The sequence below is a fragment of the Zalophus californianus genome, chromosome 12, assembly GCF_009762305.2.
Source record: "Zalophus californianus isolate mZalCal1 chromosome 12, mZalCal1.pri.v2, whole genome shotgun sequence".
NCBI classification, from domain to species: Eukaryota; Metazoa; Chordata; class Mammalia; order Carnivora; family Otariidae; genus Zalophus; species Zalophus californianus.
Window position 1 is genome coordinate 85,871,543 of NC_045606.1, and position 18,548 is coordinate 85,890,090.

Consider the following 18,548-nt stretch of genomic DNA (forward strand, 5'->3'; position numbering starts at 1 on the left):
TATTTTCACCTGATCGTCTTCCTGACTTTCGTTCCCAGATGATGATCTATCCCCCCTACAGAATTTCCTCAGAAACGTAACACTCTTCTCTCTTTCAAGGAAGAGATTTCTCTGAGCTACCGTAAGAGAGAGGGCCAGCTCTTGGAGGTGGAAAGCACCCGCATTTAACAAGATTCTGTGGAGACAAATGAACGTGTACATTCGGAACCAGATTCCCCTGGAGGCTGTTTTGCCTGTGGCTACACTTGGCCGTTGTTAAGAACTGCGGGTGGAGAGGAACAGTGGTTTGACGGGCAAGGAAATCTTGGACGTCTTGGCTTTCAGGCAGTGGCTCCAGGGGGCTCCAGGTCAACTGTCCAGCCCCATGCACATTTTTGGTTTTCACTGAAATGCACCCAGAAGTAAAGATAGCACCGCTAATTGCAGGGAGCAGGAACATCAAACCCAAGTGTGAAAGCAAAAAGAGGCCTTTCCAGCCACCGGGTCCCGCATGTCAGTGGCTGCTTTGTACAGAGGTTTCACTGCATATTTAAATAACTGAACAAGGACATTAAGCATGCTGAGGAGCTGAGAGAGAAAACACTGCCCTTAGGGCTGGTGCTGCCTGGGGAGAGGGGTGGTAGGCCTGGGGATTTACAGCCCCGGGTGTGTGTACAAGATGGGGGCTCTAATTCTCCTGGTTGTTACGGCAAGATGGGGGAACTGTGAAGCTCTGGGGGAGTGCGGGGCCAGCTAAGGAATAAGTGATTTGCAGGGTACGGCTCGCCACTAATGTCACCTCGGTCCCCATCAATTCCAAAGAAGCCAGCCCTAGCCCTAACCAACCCCCCCAAATTTACACTCACCTTCTCAGATGCATGGTGCCCAATACAAAAATGTAACACACCATATATTTTCTTGCTGTTCCCCAAGTTTATAATGCCATTAGTGTGATCTACGATGGGCTGGTTTATGAGAGAGCAAAGTAATAATACAGAAAGGAAATACCCATAACCTCAAGGGGGGGAGGGTGGGGCAGACGAGATTGATGGGAAGTGCAATTGTCTGGCGACACGGCAGCCCAGGAATGGAGTACCTGGAGTGGGGGCGGCGTGTGGGTTGGAAGCAAGTTCTTTAGCTGGCGTTGGCTTTGTTTTCTCAAAGGAGGGTGAAGGGCATGGCTAGGGTGGTTGGGTTCCCTTGCGTTGGGCCCCAGGAAGGGCTCTTCTTGTCAGAATCCCTGACAAGGTAACTGACCCAATTTCCCTCCAGAGTCCAGTGTGGGGGGGTGGGGTGGGGGGTAAACGCACTTGGCCTGCCCTGTCTCAGGATATAGGGCTTACTTCAGTCCAGGGGCTAGCCCCCGCCCCCCCAGCTCTTCATTCCAGGAGAGGACTGACAGTGGGGGCTGGCAGATGTTATCATGCCCATGTTGTCTACAGATGCATGTCCGGGGTGTGAGGGTGGCAGGAAATGTGAGAAGAACCTTTCTAGCACTGCTTTGGAAATCAGGCAGAATTCATTTTGCCTCTTTTGATCTTACACCTACTCTCTGGAGTAAACGCAGTTTGAATTTCCAGAAGAGAGGGCCTGCAGGAGCTCTCTCTGAGCCTGTGCACCGTGGGCCTTCCTAGCAAAGCCCATCTGGTCTGATGCCTAGGGAAGAGCTTCAGCAGCTGACTTTGCTTTTCAGTTTAGATGAGAGATAATAGTAAAATAGTCTATGAAGCATAACTTCTTGTCAGTGGATTTGCTTTTCCATGGAAAAGCGCCTTTGTTCCCTATGGATCACCGTTATTATGTGTGTGGGCCTGATGGGGGGTCAGGTCATCCTGAACCTGGAGATTCCAAAGCCACTCAGGGACTGGAGGCCCTTCCCGCCTGGGCCCCCTGTTAACAGCTGCCCCTGGGAAAGGCCATTCCATTGGGAAGAAAGGAGTCTCTCCTGACTCTGGAAGAACGGGGCTGAGTGCAGCAAGACTCACCCCTTCCTCTCTCTTTTCTTTTTGGTACCCAGGATCTGGCAGCTGATCTAAAGACCCAGCCTTGTGATCGCAATGTCATCATTAGTTGAAACAAAATCATTCCCTGTAACTGGAATATAGTTACTATAAACAACATATGTTTATTGGGCATTCTATTTCTAAGAATTGTAATTATGCTAGAATACTTGCCATTAATAGAGTAACAACATTGATCGACCAGGTCTCTGTTCCAGACCAACAACTTCACCTGAATGTACTCTTTGTTCAGGGGGAGGGGAGAAGATGTAATTCAACATCCCTGGTGATAGTCAACAAAGCCAGTGTTGAAATGGAAGACGCAGGGATGAAAGCCTTCCTGGGGATGCAAGATGGCGCTGGGGCAATGAAGAGCCACCTGGCAGTCTCTCTCTTGACTGACAAAAGGACCCTGTCCGCGTCCCCACACTCAGATGTCGAAAGGAAATGGAAGCCTGGGGACTTCCAGAAGAATCTCTGGGCCCGTCTCCCTCTTTCATCCAGGGGGATTGGTCTGGGCCCGGATGTCCAGGGGAGCCACAGGTCCTGAGGCCGAGTGGCAGTCACCCTGGTAGATGGGACAGGGAGACCGTAGCCTGGACTTGAGCACTCACCCTCTGAGACCACTTCTTGGGCATGGACCGCTCTTTGGTGCCTTCTAGCTTCTTTCCACTTACAGCTAAAGAACTTTAGAGATTATGTAGACCAACGGTCCCGTTTTACTCATCTCTAAATGCAGACTACAGATGTCTTATGCACCTTGGAACCTCTCGCAATGCCCTGCATAAGGGAAACGCTCAGGAACTGGGTAATGTAGGACGAAAGGTGACCCGTAGCAAAGCTTTGGGTACCATGCTGTGAATAAGCTCTTCCCCTGGCAGGGGGAGGGAACTCTTCTGTCCAGGGTCCTCTATGAAATCACCTTTCAAATGTCTAGTTTTGTTTGTTTACGCCTTATTCCTGCTACTCTCTCTTCCCAGAAACAAAAAATATAGAAAACAAAATAACGACATGAAAAAAAGTCACCTTATTTCCATTAGCAGCCAGAGGTTTCTTTTTAAGCTCTGAGCACAATGACCTCCTTCCATGACCCCAAATGGCTGGATCAGTCGAGAGCCCACAAATATTTATTACTTCTTTTCCCTTTGGTACACTCCCCAGGAAAATGCCACTACAATGATCATCATGAAGTGGTCAACTCTGGGTTCTCCTCCATACTATACTCAAAATGGCCCCAGTATTGAGCTGGGTAGAAGGCAGCCTCCAAACAGATCAGAAACACAACCTCAGAGCTTCCTTTTCTTAGAATAAATAAACATCCAGGAAAAAGAGGAGCAAAGGTGACTTCAATTCAGTGATGCAATGAGGGAAGCATGGTGATTCCAAGTTCCTTGGGAGCCTCTTGCTGTAATGGCCTGCCAGGCTCACCATAACGCAGCTTGGGTGAAGTGTAAAATGTCTGAGTGTGGCCCTGGTAGGTTAGTTCATCACCACCTTCCATTGGCCAGACTTCTCTTCCTTCAGGCCTCTTCCTTTCTTGGGAGCCCCAGCATCAGACCCCGGGAGGTGTTGTGCCTCACCGGCAGCCTTTGTAGGTGGGCCGTTGTGCCTGGCTGGCAACCCGGGCTCTCTAAGACATCGTCCTTCTACAGGGATCCCTGCACTGCACTGGGAAACATGGTGGGCTCTTGTTTTAGTCTCTCCTAGTTCTTTTTAACTCCTTCTGAGTGGCAGATGCAAGCTTCTTTTATGCATTTAAAAGAAAGAAACTTGGGACAAGAGGAGCAAACAAGAAAGAAAAAGCAGGAATTTGAAAACCTCCTTCAAGGTAATTAAATGATTAGGGGCCTTTGAAATCCACCAGATAGCTCAACTGTTTCTGCTTTCATCTAGTTTATCCTTGGGCCTCTCCACACAGGAAACCTGTGCCAGACACACCAGTCTGGAAAGCTGGAGAGAGGCTCAAAACCTCTCTGTTTCTGCTCCCATCAAGTAACTTGCAGGTTCCCGAACAAAGTAAGAGGTTTCTTCCTGGACCCTCGGCCCCTGGTCCTGGGAGGGGTGGTGGGTGAAGCAGACCTTCCTCTCCCGACCACATGCCCCAGGATGAAGGCTCAGGGTTGAGGAGACTGGACAGCCTTTTATCAGGGTCTTGCGTCCCTTGCTGTCAAACCCATGTCTGTCCTACTAGCTTTAGATCCGTTTTGTCTTAAAGAGGAACAGGATTAACACCTACATGTTAGCTTCACATTCCTTTTTAAGGCCGATATGTAATCTCTTTCTTCCTTTTCCCCCTAAAGGGGCCATCTAAGTCTGGGTCTCTTTTCTCGATTATGATCCAGAGCAGCCATTTCTAGCCATAGACAGACCTCATCCTAGAAGGAGAGGGCTTTGCGTCTGGAGACTTCCATGGCCTCTTCTTCCTTCTCTTTGTTTCTCTCTTGTTTGCTTCTCATGTCCTCCCACTCAGTCGGATCATCCTCTCCCCATGACCACCTCACCATTCCTTGCCTTTAGCTCAAAAATCAATGGCCCTGTCCACCCTCTACCTGTAGAAATCCTGCTCGGCCATCTGAGCCTGGGCAGGTGGGATTTGGAGCTCGGGTTTTCTCATTGCCAAGCAGAGCTCAGTCATTGTCCCCCTGGGCTGCCAGAGCCCCACGCAGCGGGTGCAGGCAGTGGGGAGTACATCACCCTTTCCGTTCAGCCTCAGGGACAAGACAGCTTCCCTCCTGCCATTAAAGGTTTGGCCAAAGCTAGGGCTCCCATGGGAGTCTGGGAAAAGGGGCCAAGGGCACTGTGATGGGCCTTTCTGTTCTCACCGTTCCCTTCCTGTCCGCCAGACAGCTTTTGTGCTTCCTGCGCCAGCACCATTCTTGGCTTTTGTAGCTGTGGGGTGTGCCACATGGTCATGGCACCTGTGTGGGTATGGAAGGGGCGCGAAGGTACACCCAAGGTAGGGGAAGGGGGTGAAGATGTTGGAACCTGTCCGAGTCCAGTGTTGACAGAGAGAGTGTGGGCCAGGATGGGAGTTCTGGCCCTGAATTCAGTGGGGTCTAACCAACATTGTATATAGATAAATACCTTTCTAGTCTAAATAACCACGTTCTAAAGCAACCACTCTGATCAGTCCTACTGGCCTGATGGATGGGGTCACACAGGCACCATAATGGCTGAACAACAGCAGACTTTTCCAAAATATTTTTATACCCATTATCTTTGAGGTCCTTGCCCACAAACTTACATCCTAAGACAGGCAGCAACCGTAGGTATAGAGTGTTTCTATTATGTTGATGAATAGTAGTCAAGGATAAGAATAGGGGCGCCTGGAGGGCTCCATCTGTTAAGCATCTGACCCTTGGTTTTGCCTCAGGTCATGATCTCAGGGTCGTGAGATCGAGCCCCTTGTTGGGCTCTGTGCTCAACGTGGAGTCTGCTTGAGATTCTCTCTCTCCCCCTTCCCCTCTGCCCCTCCCCCCATGCGCACATTCTTTCCCTCTCTCTGTCTCAAGAAACAAAAAACAAAACAAAACCACCACCACCACCAAAAAAAGGATAAGAATAAAGATTCGGAGAGAATAAAAACACAGCTTCTTAACCATGAAGCCAACTCTAGTGATTCCCAAATGGGACTACGCTATAGAAACCAAGTACCAAGCCCACCCCCAGAGTTTCTCATCCAGTTGGTCTTGGAGGGGGGAGTGGTTAACCTTGAGTTTCTAACATGTTCACAGGTGATGCTGATGCCACTGATCTGGGAACCACACTTGGAGAACCACCACTCTGGTTGATAAGTTGACTATTCTTTCTTTCTTATTTCTCTCTCCCTGTTACTCATCTTGTCCAATTTGATCTCAGATATGCTCTGTGGACAATGCTCTGAGGGACAGCCAACCAGTCTATACGTAGTCTTGCTGTGTACTTATAATTATTTCTATCACACACACACACACACACGCCCATCTCTCTGGAATTGTTCTAGAACTCACCTGGCATGTGGAGGGTCTTCATGGCTAGAGTGACCTGGAATGCACCTTTGCCTGTAGCTGACCCTCCAGGACTGACCCAGAGCCCACTGGCTCCAGGGCAGAGCCACTGCATGTTCACTGCTTTCATGAAGTGGTCCCTTAAGAGTCAGGGTTGGGGCAGAAGCAGGTGCTGTGGGATTTGCCTTTGTTTTCTCTTCTTAAGGGCAGGCTTGCCTCGTGTGGCCCATGCTCACGGCCAGCAGCACTCACGGCTCTAGGTGCCAGGACCTACCTCGGGCAGCTTCACTCGGCCTTCCTGGAAGGAGCAAGACTTGGGGTCATGGGTACAGACGTGCCGGTATTTGCACCAGTGGCATCGGTATGGGCTCTCAACGCAGGACAGGCACCTGCCCACAGAGAAGAAAGAGGCACAAATCACAGAACCTTGGTGAAACCAAAGCAGAGGGCCTAAGACTCCTGGGTCTAGTAAAATATTTTTTAATAGTAAGAGAGAAACCACCTTCCAACACTCAGGAAGAGCAGATCTGATACAAATCTGTCCCTTTCTGCTCCAAGTTCTCAGGATGCCCAGATTCTGTGGCCTCCTCCCCCTCACTCAGGTAGGTGAACACCTTGGTCCCCAAGGGCCTAACCCACACATGTCCTCCATCTCCACAGGATGGTGCCCTCTTTTGTTGAGCTGGGGAACAATGAGGTCTGGAGTAGAGGGGTTCATCCGGAAAGCCCATGCATTTAGTGTCGTGAAAGAAATTGAGTTTTAATTCCAGTTGACTCCAGGATCTCACTGTCAAGGACCCACATGGACCCACCCCAGAAGAGGAAGGTTCTAGGCTGCTCTCCCAGTGCAGTGGGTCCCCACACAGTTAGCAATCCTGTTTCTACACTCCATCCCCATGAAATAAAGGCAACATTATCAGAGCTTCTTCCTGTTTAAAACCCAGCATGGGTCCCGTCTTCCAGAGGGTAAAACCCAAACGCCTTGCCCTACGGGCTGAGCCCTTTACCATGTCCAGGTCCACTGTCTCCACATGCGTTTGTTGTTTCAGTTGTGAACAGGCCGTGCTCTCCCCACACTGTCCTTCTGCCTGGGGTACCACTCCGCCTTCCTTCACCTGCCCATCTCCTCTTCCTTCTTTGACCAACAGAGAGTTGGTCACACTAGACCCTTATCCTGTTAACCACTCTGTTTATGTCTCTGGGACAGTCCTGGCCTTTCTGTATCATATTTTACTTATTAATTATCTCACGAGTCCACAAGGCCACGACTTCTGGAAGCAGAGCTTGGGTCTTTGAGTCTTGTTCATTGTTGACCCTTCTTGTCTAATGACATTCCTTGTATCTAGTAGACACTTAAAATTATTTTGTGGACTGCATGGAAACTTCACACATGATTTTATCTGTCTACTCTGCTTTCCTAGAGGGGCAAAAAGGGAGCAAGGGAAGAAGTCACCAAGTGGCAAAGCCACAGGCAGCTCCGTGGCAAGAAGCAGGAAGAGAATTCTGGTGTCGAAGCAACATGTTTTTGGCTGGGAGGCCTGACGACCTCTTACTTGGATCCCCAAAGATAGCCAAGCTCTGGACTCACAACTGCCATAACCAGAGAGGTAGACTAACATTCCTCCAGCCTAGAGCCTGGAAGTGTCTTTGGTTATGTTAACTAGCTTGTTCTATAGGGAGAGGAAAACAGAAAAGCATTTTAAAACAAGCAGGGCTTTATGAAATCAGGTCCTATGGTTTTCAAACTATGCTCTGTGGAACCCTGGGGGTTCCATGGAGTTTTGTTGGAGACAAGAAGATAGATGTGTGGGGTTCCAAGACAGAGGGGTCCCCAGGCCCTCCCAACCCTCAACCAGAATAGCTCCTACTTCCATCTGTTTTTTTGTATATTGGATGTCCACACCTAATTTTGGTTGGAGAAAGGTTTCTGTGGTTCGTACCTTCTCAGTCTGGTCCAAATCCTTCATTTTAGAGAGGAGATAATCATATAATAACAGCAAAAACATGAGCAGTGCCCAGACAGTGGCTCTAAATGCTATGCTTGTAATGACTCTTCTAGTCCTCACAGCTGCTTTGTGGACCAAGCAGTGTCGATGAGCAGGGGCAGCGACAGGCGGCGGGGGGAGGGGTTGTCCCAGCCAACTGAGATTCTGCCCGGAAGGGCCCGGGCTGTGTCAGCAGTCAAATATTTGGGTGACATTCTTAGAAGGAGGACTACCATGCCCCACAGACAGGGGACACTGGGACACAGAATGGTCAAGTTTCCAGCTGATCTGACTCCAGAGCCCGAGACTCTGCCTTTCGTGCCTTCCCTTGGGAGGTGGACGCTTCCATCAAACAGGGCCGGGGCTAGAGCTGGAGCGCGTCAGCACGTGCCCCACTCGGACCCTCCGCAGCTCGAGGCCTGACCCCGCCCACAGCGGACTGGGGAGAGCTGGGCCTCAGTGCTTGGCCTGGACACACATGGGGGCTCCTCTCCTTCCTCAGGGCCCTATTCTCACCCAGGGGGCCAGCTGCTCTGTCCTTCAGGTGAGGGCCACCCTCCTCCTCAACTGACCAAATCGGGTGAGACAGACTGATGCCAGCGAAGATGTATGGGCTAGGGATTTGGAGATCCCACCCCGCTGGTTCTTACTCTGCTCATTCCTGCCTCTTCCCGTTAACTCTATGGGTACCAGAGGGGGGCCCTGTCTCATCCCCCTTCTCCCTACAGGGACTCTAGATGGCAGCTCCTTGCCAACAGGGCTGGCGCCTTCAGTCTCCGGATAAACCTTGACCTCAGGAACAGGGAGTGGAGTGGGGCTGGGGGCCACTTACGAATTGTGGACACTGCAGTTGTAAAAGACAAAGCTGGTGCTGGCAAAGGTCATGCCTGTCTCCTTCGACTTGAGCTGCAGCTGGACGACATGGTGGTCCCCTGTGGGATAGAGCCAACCACAAGTTCAGGGGGGAGGCCAAGACCCCGTGTGAGGTTCCCACTGAGAGTGATGTATGCTGGGAAGGGGGAGCCCACTCCCCCGGGGGGGGGGGTGCTCTCAGCTCAGACAGGACTCTGATTCAGCAGGGCCCAGGCCCAGGACAGCCCTGAGAGCATCTGTAGAGGGCGCTTCTGGTCCGTTCCTCTGTCCATGCTATGTTCCCACCCCTCACATGCTTACCAGCTTCTCTCCTGTCTGCACACTCAGACAGGCTTGCGTGTGGGGTGTCCACGCCAGACTCACAGAATCACACACACACACACACACACACACACACACACACACACACACACACGCTGATTAGCTACCAGGACAAATGTGTAGGCTCTGTAACACTACCACAGGCTACGCAGGAGGTTTTGCATGAATGTGCGCGTATGAACGCACATAAGTTCATTCCCCATCTCGGTAAGGAGACACCCTGGGCTGACATCCCTGCCTCGGGCGGGGCCTGGGGGGCTCAGGGCTCCATTAGGGCTGGTGTCCCTGCAATCCTCAGCTGGCGTCAGGGAGGAGCTAGAGCCCATGTTTAATTCACAGCCCTGACCCCAGGCCCCCACTTCCAGCCTTGTTCTGTGCCTTCCCCAAGAGCCTCATTAATCAATCAGCTTGGAACAAATGTGACAAGCCCAAATGGGAGCGCCAGCATGGAACCGATCTGCCCAGGCTGGGTCTGTCCCTCACCGGCACTGGGCCTCTTTCCACCCCTGATCCTCCCAGTGGGGTTCTGGGAAGGCACGGCAGGGTGGGGATGGCAGGCAGGGGCCCGAGAGCAGAGACCCAGCAGTGCAGGCAGGGTAAGGGGCCAGATGACCCTGGCACCCCCACCCCTGCTCCGGACCAGCTTCCCCTCCCCCACTGCCCCTCCATGCCCGCCCTCTCAGGCTCCAGGGCAGTCTCTGAACTCAGTCGGCACATTCTCATGCTGTCTTGGCCTTGCCCTCCCCTCCACTGTCTTTGCAGCTGCTCCTCACCTAGGATGACGCTGCTTCCAGGAAGCTCACCTGGTTTCAACAGTCATTTCTAAGAGCAGCGAAAAGACACTTCACCCCCTCTTCCGTATCATACCCGCCAATGCACCCCCTCCCCGACTCTCCCCTGCCTGTGGACTCCCTCAATGCCCCCACGCCTGTCCCGAGTTCTTGTCAGGTCAGGAGGAAGGACATGCCACCCCGCTTTTCCTCCGGGGACCACTCACCATTCTCGGTGATTATCTGGGGCACCTCCTTGGCTGCTGGGGAGTAGCACTGGATCTGATTGCCTACCACCAGCCCATCCATCTCTGACAGGTCCTCAAAGGTGCAGTTGACGCCGGCTGACAGCTCCGGGACATTGTATGTCTCTAGGACCAGCTGCGAACGGCCAGGCAACGGGAGAAAGAGGAAGAGAGTGAAGTGGGGAAAGGGATGGGGCATAGTAAAGGAAGAAAGAGGGAGAGCAAGAGAGATCAGAGAGAAAGAAAAGAGGGAAAACAGGAGGCGATATTAACACAGAGAAGAAGAGAGCCAATTAATCCATCACAAGACACAGAGACAAGGTGGTGGGGTAGAAAGAGACAGACACAGGAACCTTCATTACATATGGATGGATTTGGCCCCAGGAAACGGGAATGCTTAGGAGATATGTCTGTAGAAAGAAAGGCGGGCAGGACTGAGGTATTGCTGGTCAAGCTCCTCTTCCATGGTCCCCAGTTTTGGAAAAATGGCAAACCAACCACCAAGGACCCAGTGCATGAACATGGGAGCCATCTTGCCCCTTTCTCCCTCTGCACATACATCCTTCCCATCTTACAGACAAACATGTAGTTCCCAACAGCCACCCTCTCTTGGTCACCCTTTTGATCCTCTTTGGTATCACACTTTTCCCTGTCTTTCTACCCATTGTGCAGAAAGTCTCTGCCCCCATATTCCCGTGCATGTTCCCCTCTTCCATCTTCAGGGACGCATCCTTTAAAGCTGCTCTTGAGCAGCTAGGCTGGTCAGGCGTGGCCCAAATCCCCTGAGGAGGCTTGGTGGGCTTCGGTGGGGAGAGGGTTCTGCCACGTCCCTGGACCCAGATCCCCCTGCCCTTACCAAGACATTGTACTGGGAAACAGAGATGTTGCTGGGATGGACAGTCAGCCGGACGCATTGCTTCATCTCAGAGGCAAACCTGCGGGGCTCTCTGGACCGCTCACAGCGCTCCTTCCGGGTGCACCTGGGAGGGACAGAGCAACGTGTGACTCAGGAGAAGGCCACTTACTCTAGCGAGGGGCTGACGCGGAGGTCAGGCCCTGCGAGGGGCCCCCAGGACGTGTCCAAACTCAATGTGTCCAGGATTGACCTTTTCTGCCCCCTTCCTCCAGCCTGGTCCTCCCCCACCAAGCCCGAATTTGAAAAAGATGGCAATTCTAATCACTGGTTGCCAAATGCAGAAACTTGAGGGTCATCCTAAAGACCCCTCACATCCTCCTCGTTCACAGAAAGAGTTGCAAAGTCACTATTCTACCTCTTCACTCATCCTCAGCCCTCCTCCCCTGTTAGGCAAACTGAGACCTGTTCTCAGTGTATATACAATGTACTCTTTCAGATTTCCTCGCCTTGTGCTGCCCGGTTCTGCTCTCTGGACCACCCGCCCTCATTTCCCCTGTCCAACTTCTACCTACCTTCCCAGACATGCGTCAACTATTAAGCATCTGCAGTCTCTCCCACCACCAGCCTAGGCGAAGTTAAGAGCATTTGGGGGTTTCTTTAGTCTAGAACTTCTTCGATTATATGATAATTACTGGGTTAAGCGCAGACCTCTCCTACCAGGTGTGAGCTCAAAAGAAGACTCTGCCTGACTTATTTTGGGATCCCCCGTATGCCTCATGTCCAGTAGACAGAAGACAAATGTGGGTGGGTGGGAGGGAGGGAAAGAGGGATCAAAGGAGCAGAATGGAGCAGGTCAGAGCATGCTCTGGAGCCAGACTGCCTTGGACCCAAATCCCAGTTCCCTGGCACAGGGTAACTGCTAGAGAAGGTTTCTATTATTGCTTAGCATCCTGTGTCGTTCAAAGTATACTGTGTCACAGGTGGACCACATTCAGGGTGACCTGAGGTCTCACAGGGCTAACTGACGGGGCTTGTGAAACATGCATGCAAGAATCACGGCCCTTCACCCATATGTGCACATCACACATGGGGGAAGGTGCTTAAGCTCTCTGCCTGGGCTGGGGCGCCCCTGCCTTCCAGTGGGAGTTCACTGCACACACGTATCTGAGCTTCGGGGAATAGCCAGGATGTCTTGTGGAGCCTGCATGGGGAGTGGATATTGGGGAGGGAGCATCCACCTTGAGAAGCAGACAGGGGCAGGGTGGGGCTAGAGATGAGGGAAGAGAGGCTCCAGGACCGCCTGAGCCGCTCGTGGGGTGACTGGGCAAAGGAGAACACCACAGGGAAAGAAGGAACCTTTGGCTTCCGTGGGAGGGACAGCCTAACAGTGAAGAGTCAGGGGAGAATTCAGCAAATGAAGGAGAAGTCACCGAAACCATGGACTGAAAGGGGGAAGCGGAGACCCAGGGACAAAAACGATGGCCACAGAGTAAATTGGATGTGCAACGAGAAAGTGGAAAACAATTCTGAGTAATACACTCATGGCTGCTAGGCCCTGAGCGCTTCGTAGGCACCACAGTAAGAGGCTTATGGTTTATGTCAAAGCCTCTCAACAATGTTGTGGGGCAGGTACCATTTAAAAATCCATTTTATAGACTAGGAAACTACAGAAAGCATGGGTAAGTCACTTGCCCAAGGTCACCAGCTAATCAGAGAGAACCAGTACTCAAACACAGATGAACCCTGGAGCCTCTGCTCTTGACCGCTGGGCCGTACCTCCCTGAAGCTTCGAGACTGAGAAGTGAGGTTCCGACCGCCTTGCGACCGGCTAAACCCGTTTCCCTGCCATCTTGATGTTCTCTTCATGTGCCTTGAGGTGACTACCTGCCAAGAATTTCCCTTCAAGGTTTGTCTCTAGGCTAATCGCTATTTTTGCCTGCCACTAGGATGCACTTTGAATATTATTGCAACTTGTGACTTCTCTAGGATCCTTCTAGGAATCCTGAGAGCGAAGGGTCAGACATGAACGTGGTCACCTCCCTGGCTGCTTCAGCAGACCATGGCAACAAGGGCATCTGCCTAAAAGTCTTGGAAGTTAATTTACCAGGCTAGCTCCTCTGTGAGGACTTCATTACCTCCAGCCATTAAGCTAATGTTATGGACTTTTCCAGGGTGTCCGCACTGACATCGCTATTAATAGTGTTATTACTCCCATTAACAGCAGACCCAGAGAGCTGGTACAGGCTTAAATTATTCACTGACTCCCCAACTTGGAAGTTCTTATTTCCAAGAGCAATCAGTAGGTCTGAAAAATGTCTTTGATTAAATTACGAAGAGAGGAAAAATGAACCTGTGCCTGGGCCAAACATCAACTGCTAAAGAGAAATCCAGATGAAGAAGAGAGGACCCCGCCTCTCTTGAAGGTGTACCAAGGCACTTGGTTGGGGAATCTCAAGATGAGGTCTACCTGCATGGTTTGCTGCTTCCAAGGTTCCTGTGGCTGCATCCTGCCATGGCTCCCCGAACGTAAGAGCCCCTGAACCAAATACTCGTCATCCTTCTCCTCCGGGTCTAGGTCTCACCAAGGAAGTCACCTGTAGCTTACAATTTTAAACATCCCATCTGGCCGCGTAATCTTGGGCAAATTACTTAAGCTCTTGGTGCCTCAATTTTCTACGTTTCTACATTTCTACAAAATGGGGACAAAATAGTATCTGCCAAATAGGGTTATTATGGAGAATTAAATGAGGTTATGCAAGTAAACTATTTAGAACAGGGCATAGCTCATACGCGGTAAGCCCTCGATAAATGTCCACTAGTATTATGATACCATCCCTGCTCTGCCTTCCTCATGCGAGCCCTCCGAGCCATAGCTGACACAGAAGCACAGAATTTTCAGACTGGCCCATGGGGCAAAGCAGAAACAAAAAGACAGAGATGGTTCCAGCGGTTTTCCTCCTAATGAGGGATGGGGAGCCCCAGAGGCCGGGAGGGAGGAAAGAGGAAAAGAGCGGTCTGGTTTGCTTGGAGCTCTGCTTTCTTACTAGCTGTCAAAGGGTATTGACTACTCAGCTCTCTTAGTGGAAAGTCAAATTTAAGGTCAGTGTCAGGGATGTTTTGACATTTCTACTATCCCTCAGGGCCCATGAGGGTGGAGGCTGCAAATGTCCAAAAGCACAGACAACTGACCTTAGATGTGATAGGATAATGGACGGGGGAGGACGGATCCCTTCTGAGTCCTTACAGGGTCTGTCAGGGTAATGGCCTCCTACTCTTCTAGGACTGTGATTTCCCATTAGCCCGGGCCAGAGTGGGCAAGTGTGCAAAGGATTCATGCATGACTTTTGGGAGTGGCGGGGGCGGTGGCTTAGATGTTTCTTCCAATAGGGCTCCAAATACTTCCTATAGCATTTCCTTCAATTGCGCTGTGGGAGCACCCTGAAGATGGAGGAAGGTCCTACTTCATCCATTTGCCAGGCAGGTCTCAAAAAGTGCACGCTAGGTGACTTGAAGTCTTCAGACAGTCATCCATGCCACCCCCCCTCGCCACCCCCCCCGCCGCCCCCACCACAACACAGACCTGCAGGGGACCAGCGGGAAGCAGACCCTGAGCGGACAGCTCAGGCAGGCCCCCAGAATTGGAGGGTAGCCCCGCTCATCTCCTCCTACAGCCCTTCCTCATCTCGCTTTCTCTGCAGTTGGGCCCTCCAGCCCCAGTTCAGAGGTGCTGGAAGGCCGTGGGGACAGAGGCCTGGCCCCTGGAGGGGTTAGTATTCAAGCCAGTGGTTCCAATGAGATTATCCTCTCTAATGAAGCAGCCACCTCCGCCCTCCCCTAAGCCTGAACTTTCGCTGCTGGAGAATTCCCAGCCAAGTGGAAAATTGGAAAAGAGAGGAACGGAGAAAGGAAGGGGGTGAGGGAGAGGGAAGAGGTGGTGATTAAGCTCTTTAGAAATTAATTCTTAAGGACGGTGATAGAAATATTAACATCCAGTGCCACCGGCTGGGCAAGCAAATTTCAGTTTGGAACTGGGGCTGCGAGCGGGGCCTGGGTGAGCCTCCAGACCAGAGGGTGGGTGGGTGCTGGTCCATCCCCTGGTCCTGCAGCAGGGTCCACCAGCCTTGGCTATCAGAGTGTCTCCCGACTTCTCCCCACAGCTGACACCCCCACCATCCTTAACACCTCACATTGGTCATGGCCTGGGCTGAAGGGCACCATTGTGGGGAGCCATGTTTAGAACATGAGGAGATTGAAAAAAATGGGGTGGGGGTAGGGTTTCCCAAATGATCTTTACAGAAAAGCTAAGAGGAATGCTTACTCTAACAGGGGCTCTTTGGTCACTGTATCCACATCTGGGAACCCTGGCGAGGGAAGAAACTGGGTTTGTCAATACCATTGGCCTTGCCCTCTTCAGGAAAGCCCATGGAAATGGGCAGGCACATCTGTGCAGCTTGGAGGAAGGTGAGCTAGATGGGGAAAGGAACGCTTCCAGGCAGATGAGTGAGCAAGAGGTTTCCCTCATGAAGGGCGTGGACCAGGGGAGTCCTGCAGTGTTGTGATTCTGGGATCCAGTGACTAACACCATGGTCTCGACCGAAGTATTTAGCCTGTTCTTGGATAAACCATGACTACACTACAACTTCCCTTGTCACCAGCTGCTGAACCGGCAACTGGACTCACAACCCTTTGCCATCTCTAAAGCTCCAAAGCCAACCTGAGCAGCAGCTATGGGGTTCCCTGCCTCCTGGGCCCCACCCACCGAAGCAGGAGGAGGGCACAGGACTTTACAGAACCAGCAGGTGCAGGAATCCAGAGGAGGCCCAAGGACCTCTGTGGGCTTACATGGCAACCACGTGGTCCTAGCCCACCACCATCCCCGCGGGGGGAGCCAAGCTCCACCCTGGGTCCCAGGTCAGAGTCTCTCCTTGCCTTCCTTTTGGCCCATCCTCAAACAAATGATATATTGAACACAAGCCTCAGGTGGTAGTAAAAGGGACTTGGGGAGGTTCTCTATTTCCGAGAAAAGAATTACAGGTAGCGCGTGCTCAACAGGAAGGGGAACCGGGGACTGTCTCTCTCCTCTCTCTGTCAGTAGGGAGCGCTGTTTGGACCTATTTATTTCTGTAAGGGTGAGGAGGGGTTAAGAAAGAGGAGGTGGAGAGAAGAGCAGGATTGCGGGGAGGGGGAGGGACTGAGGGCAGGAGATGGAGGGAGAGAGAGAGAGGAGGAGGAGGAGGAAGCAAAGACAGGTGGTAGCAGGCTAGTCCATCCTCCCTGCCATCCAGTCAGTCGCAAGGAGGATGCTGGCTGTTACTTGAGACACATTCACCGGTTACTCCGACTGATCCCCGTCCGCTTGCGGGCTACACATCATCCCACAGCCTGGACCTTTCATGGCTGTTAATGTCTCCAGGTTGGCAGGCTTGGTGCAGGGCGGCAGACCAGGCAGAGTGTGGTGCGTGCTGGTATATGGTGTGCATGTCCGCACCTGAACCTCAGAGGCGGCCCAGCCCCTCAGGCTGTCCCCCAGGGAGCCAAGTCAGTAGTCTGGGAGGGACCCTCAGAGCTCATATGGACCACAGGGCTTTCCCAATTCCTGTGAGCTGATGGCACTGTTTACTTCATATCCTTTGGTCATGAAAGCACGTGTTACACACCTGTTTGTGGGGAAGGGGGGGAGGCAGGAGTGAAGAGAGGAAAAGCGAGCTTCCTTAACCCATGCTGTGTATCTGCTGAGCCACAGATGGGAAAACCTCGACTGTACGAGTAACCAGTCTGGGATTCTTCCCTCTGGACTGGGGGCTGGTAACTTCCTGGCGGACAGTCAGGGAAGACCAGCGTGTGGACTGCAGAGTTTGCTGGGCAGAGGGATTCTAACAGTTCCTCGGGAGGGCGTGGGCCTTCTGCAAACAGCCCTCAGAGAGATCTCACTGCCTTGGCAGGTTGGTACTAAGTAGTCCCTCGACACAGCTTCAAAATAAAATAAAACCAGGCTATGGGATATGCTAAGAAGCAGGAAGGAAGGACCTGCATTTTTAGGATCGGCTAGTACTTCATTAAGGGGACACTCAACCATGGCTACGGGACAGAGTTTGAGCATTTGCAGGGGCCAGTGCCGACCGAGGCCCCTGTGCAGGGGTGCCTCCTCGGTGTGGCTGGTTGGAGTTGCCCAAGGCAGGGAGACCTTGTTCCAGCAGCCCCGCCACAGCCCTCCGGTCCTGGGGGGATGTTGGGGGGGACAGGAAGGAGGGGGCATGGAGGAGGCCTTGGGTCTGACCCGCAGCCTCTGCTCCCACAGTCACTGCAATCAGGGTGAACTCCAGGCGCCTCAAGGACACTTCACGCACGTCCTTTGCCTTAATCTCCACAGTGTGGCCGCAAGGTGGCTCTTTCATTGTTGCTCTCAGCGGAGGAAACCCAGCCCAGGCTGGCTCTGTCCACAGGTAGGTTCTTAGCCATGACCCCTCCCTTCCACTCTGGCTAGAAGTACTTTTCCTCTCCCTTCCTTTCACTCTCCCCATCTTGGCAGAAACCATACAAAAGAGAAAAGGAGTGGATACTGCACAGTAACCTGGGCCGACCCCCCGGGGTGGGCATTCTTCCAACAGAAGAAGTCTGCAAGGAGGAGGAGCGGTCACCATGGGGCAAGGGAGAGACTTTATAAAAGCTGGTCTTATCGTTCCCCTGTTGATGTCTTGGGTTACATGAGCCTCCCAGGAGTGACGCTGATGAACCTTCTTCAGAAAGGTAACGTCTGGGCCCATTGATGTGGCTGGGTCTGCCGTGGGATCCCGTTACCTGCTGAGACCCAGATCGGCTTCTTGATCTGGGCCTGGTTGGGGGGAAGATGGAGAGGGACCCGGGGACATGCCAAGCCCGGCGGTTAGAGGGAATGTTCCAGGCCCAGGACAGGCAAAGGTGGGCTGGGCTGGGGGCTTTCCTTTACCTTCCCCCAAGTCAAAACAGGTAGGCTCAGGCCCAAGATGAATGCCCTGGGAATACGGGCTCAAGATTCAGGGGCAAATAAATACCCAGCTTGTTGAAACCACTGTTGCCACTGGAAACCAGCAAGCCTCAGGCTGGGTCGGGGACTGCATGAGAGGACAATGGGGCAATGCTCTGTGCTACTGGGTCGGCAGGCCCGTCCTTTGAGATAACAGGAGGGAGGTTTCAATTACACAAGCCTTTCTTAAGCCTGTTCAGTCTGCACCCCACCTGTGCCCTTGCTGGTAGAAAGGACCTTTTCAGCCACCTGAGCCACCTGTTAGTAGGGGCCCTGCCCTTAAACGGTGCACTCCCTCTCTTCTCTCTGCCCCTCTGTCTCTCCTGTTTCCCTTGCTCTCTCCCTTCCTCTCTCTGTCACACAACAGAGCTTCTGCTATCCTCTGCCCACAAAGTTCCCACCCTCCTGCTCCCTACAGCCATAGGAAAAGCTGGCAAAAGTGACAGAAAAAGGACACTTGACACTCAAAGGAACCCTCTCCCTGATGCTCTTTTGCCCTGGTTTTCCTGAGAGTCAGGCTTGCTGGGCCT

General features: G+C 52.3%; 1 protein-coding gene across 6 annotated transcripts in view; it reads right to left on the reverse strand.

The window, feature by feature from the left end:
- PLXNA4 (plexin A4) overlaps positions 1–18,548 on the reverse strand; it is a 571,205-nt gene that overhangs the window by 85,463 nt on the left and 467,194 nt on the right. For all 6 annotated transcript variants that reach the window (XM_027573479.2, XM_027573477.2, XM_027573480.2 and 3 more), the window contains 4 exons: positions 11,016–11,139; positions 10,142–10,295; positions 8,783–8,882; positions 6,240–6,354 (listed from right to left, as the gene is read on the reverse strand). In XM_027573479.2, coding sequence (XP_027429280.1) covers positions 6,240–6,354; positions 8,783–8,882; positions 10,142–10,295; positions 11,016–11,139 — 493 coding nt within the window. The remainder of the gene's footprint in view (positions 1–6,239; positions 6,355–8,782; positions 8,883–10,141; positions 10,296–11,015; positions 11,140–18,548) is intronic.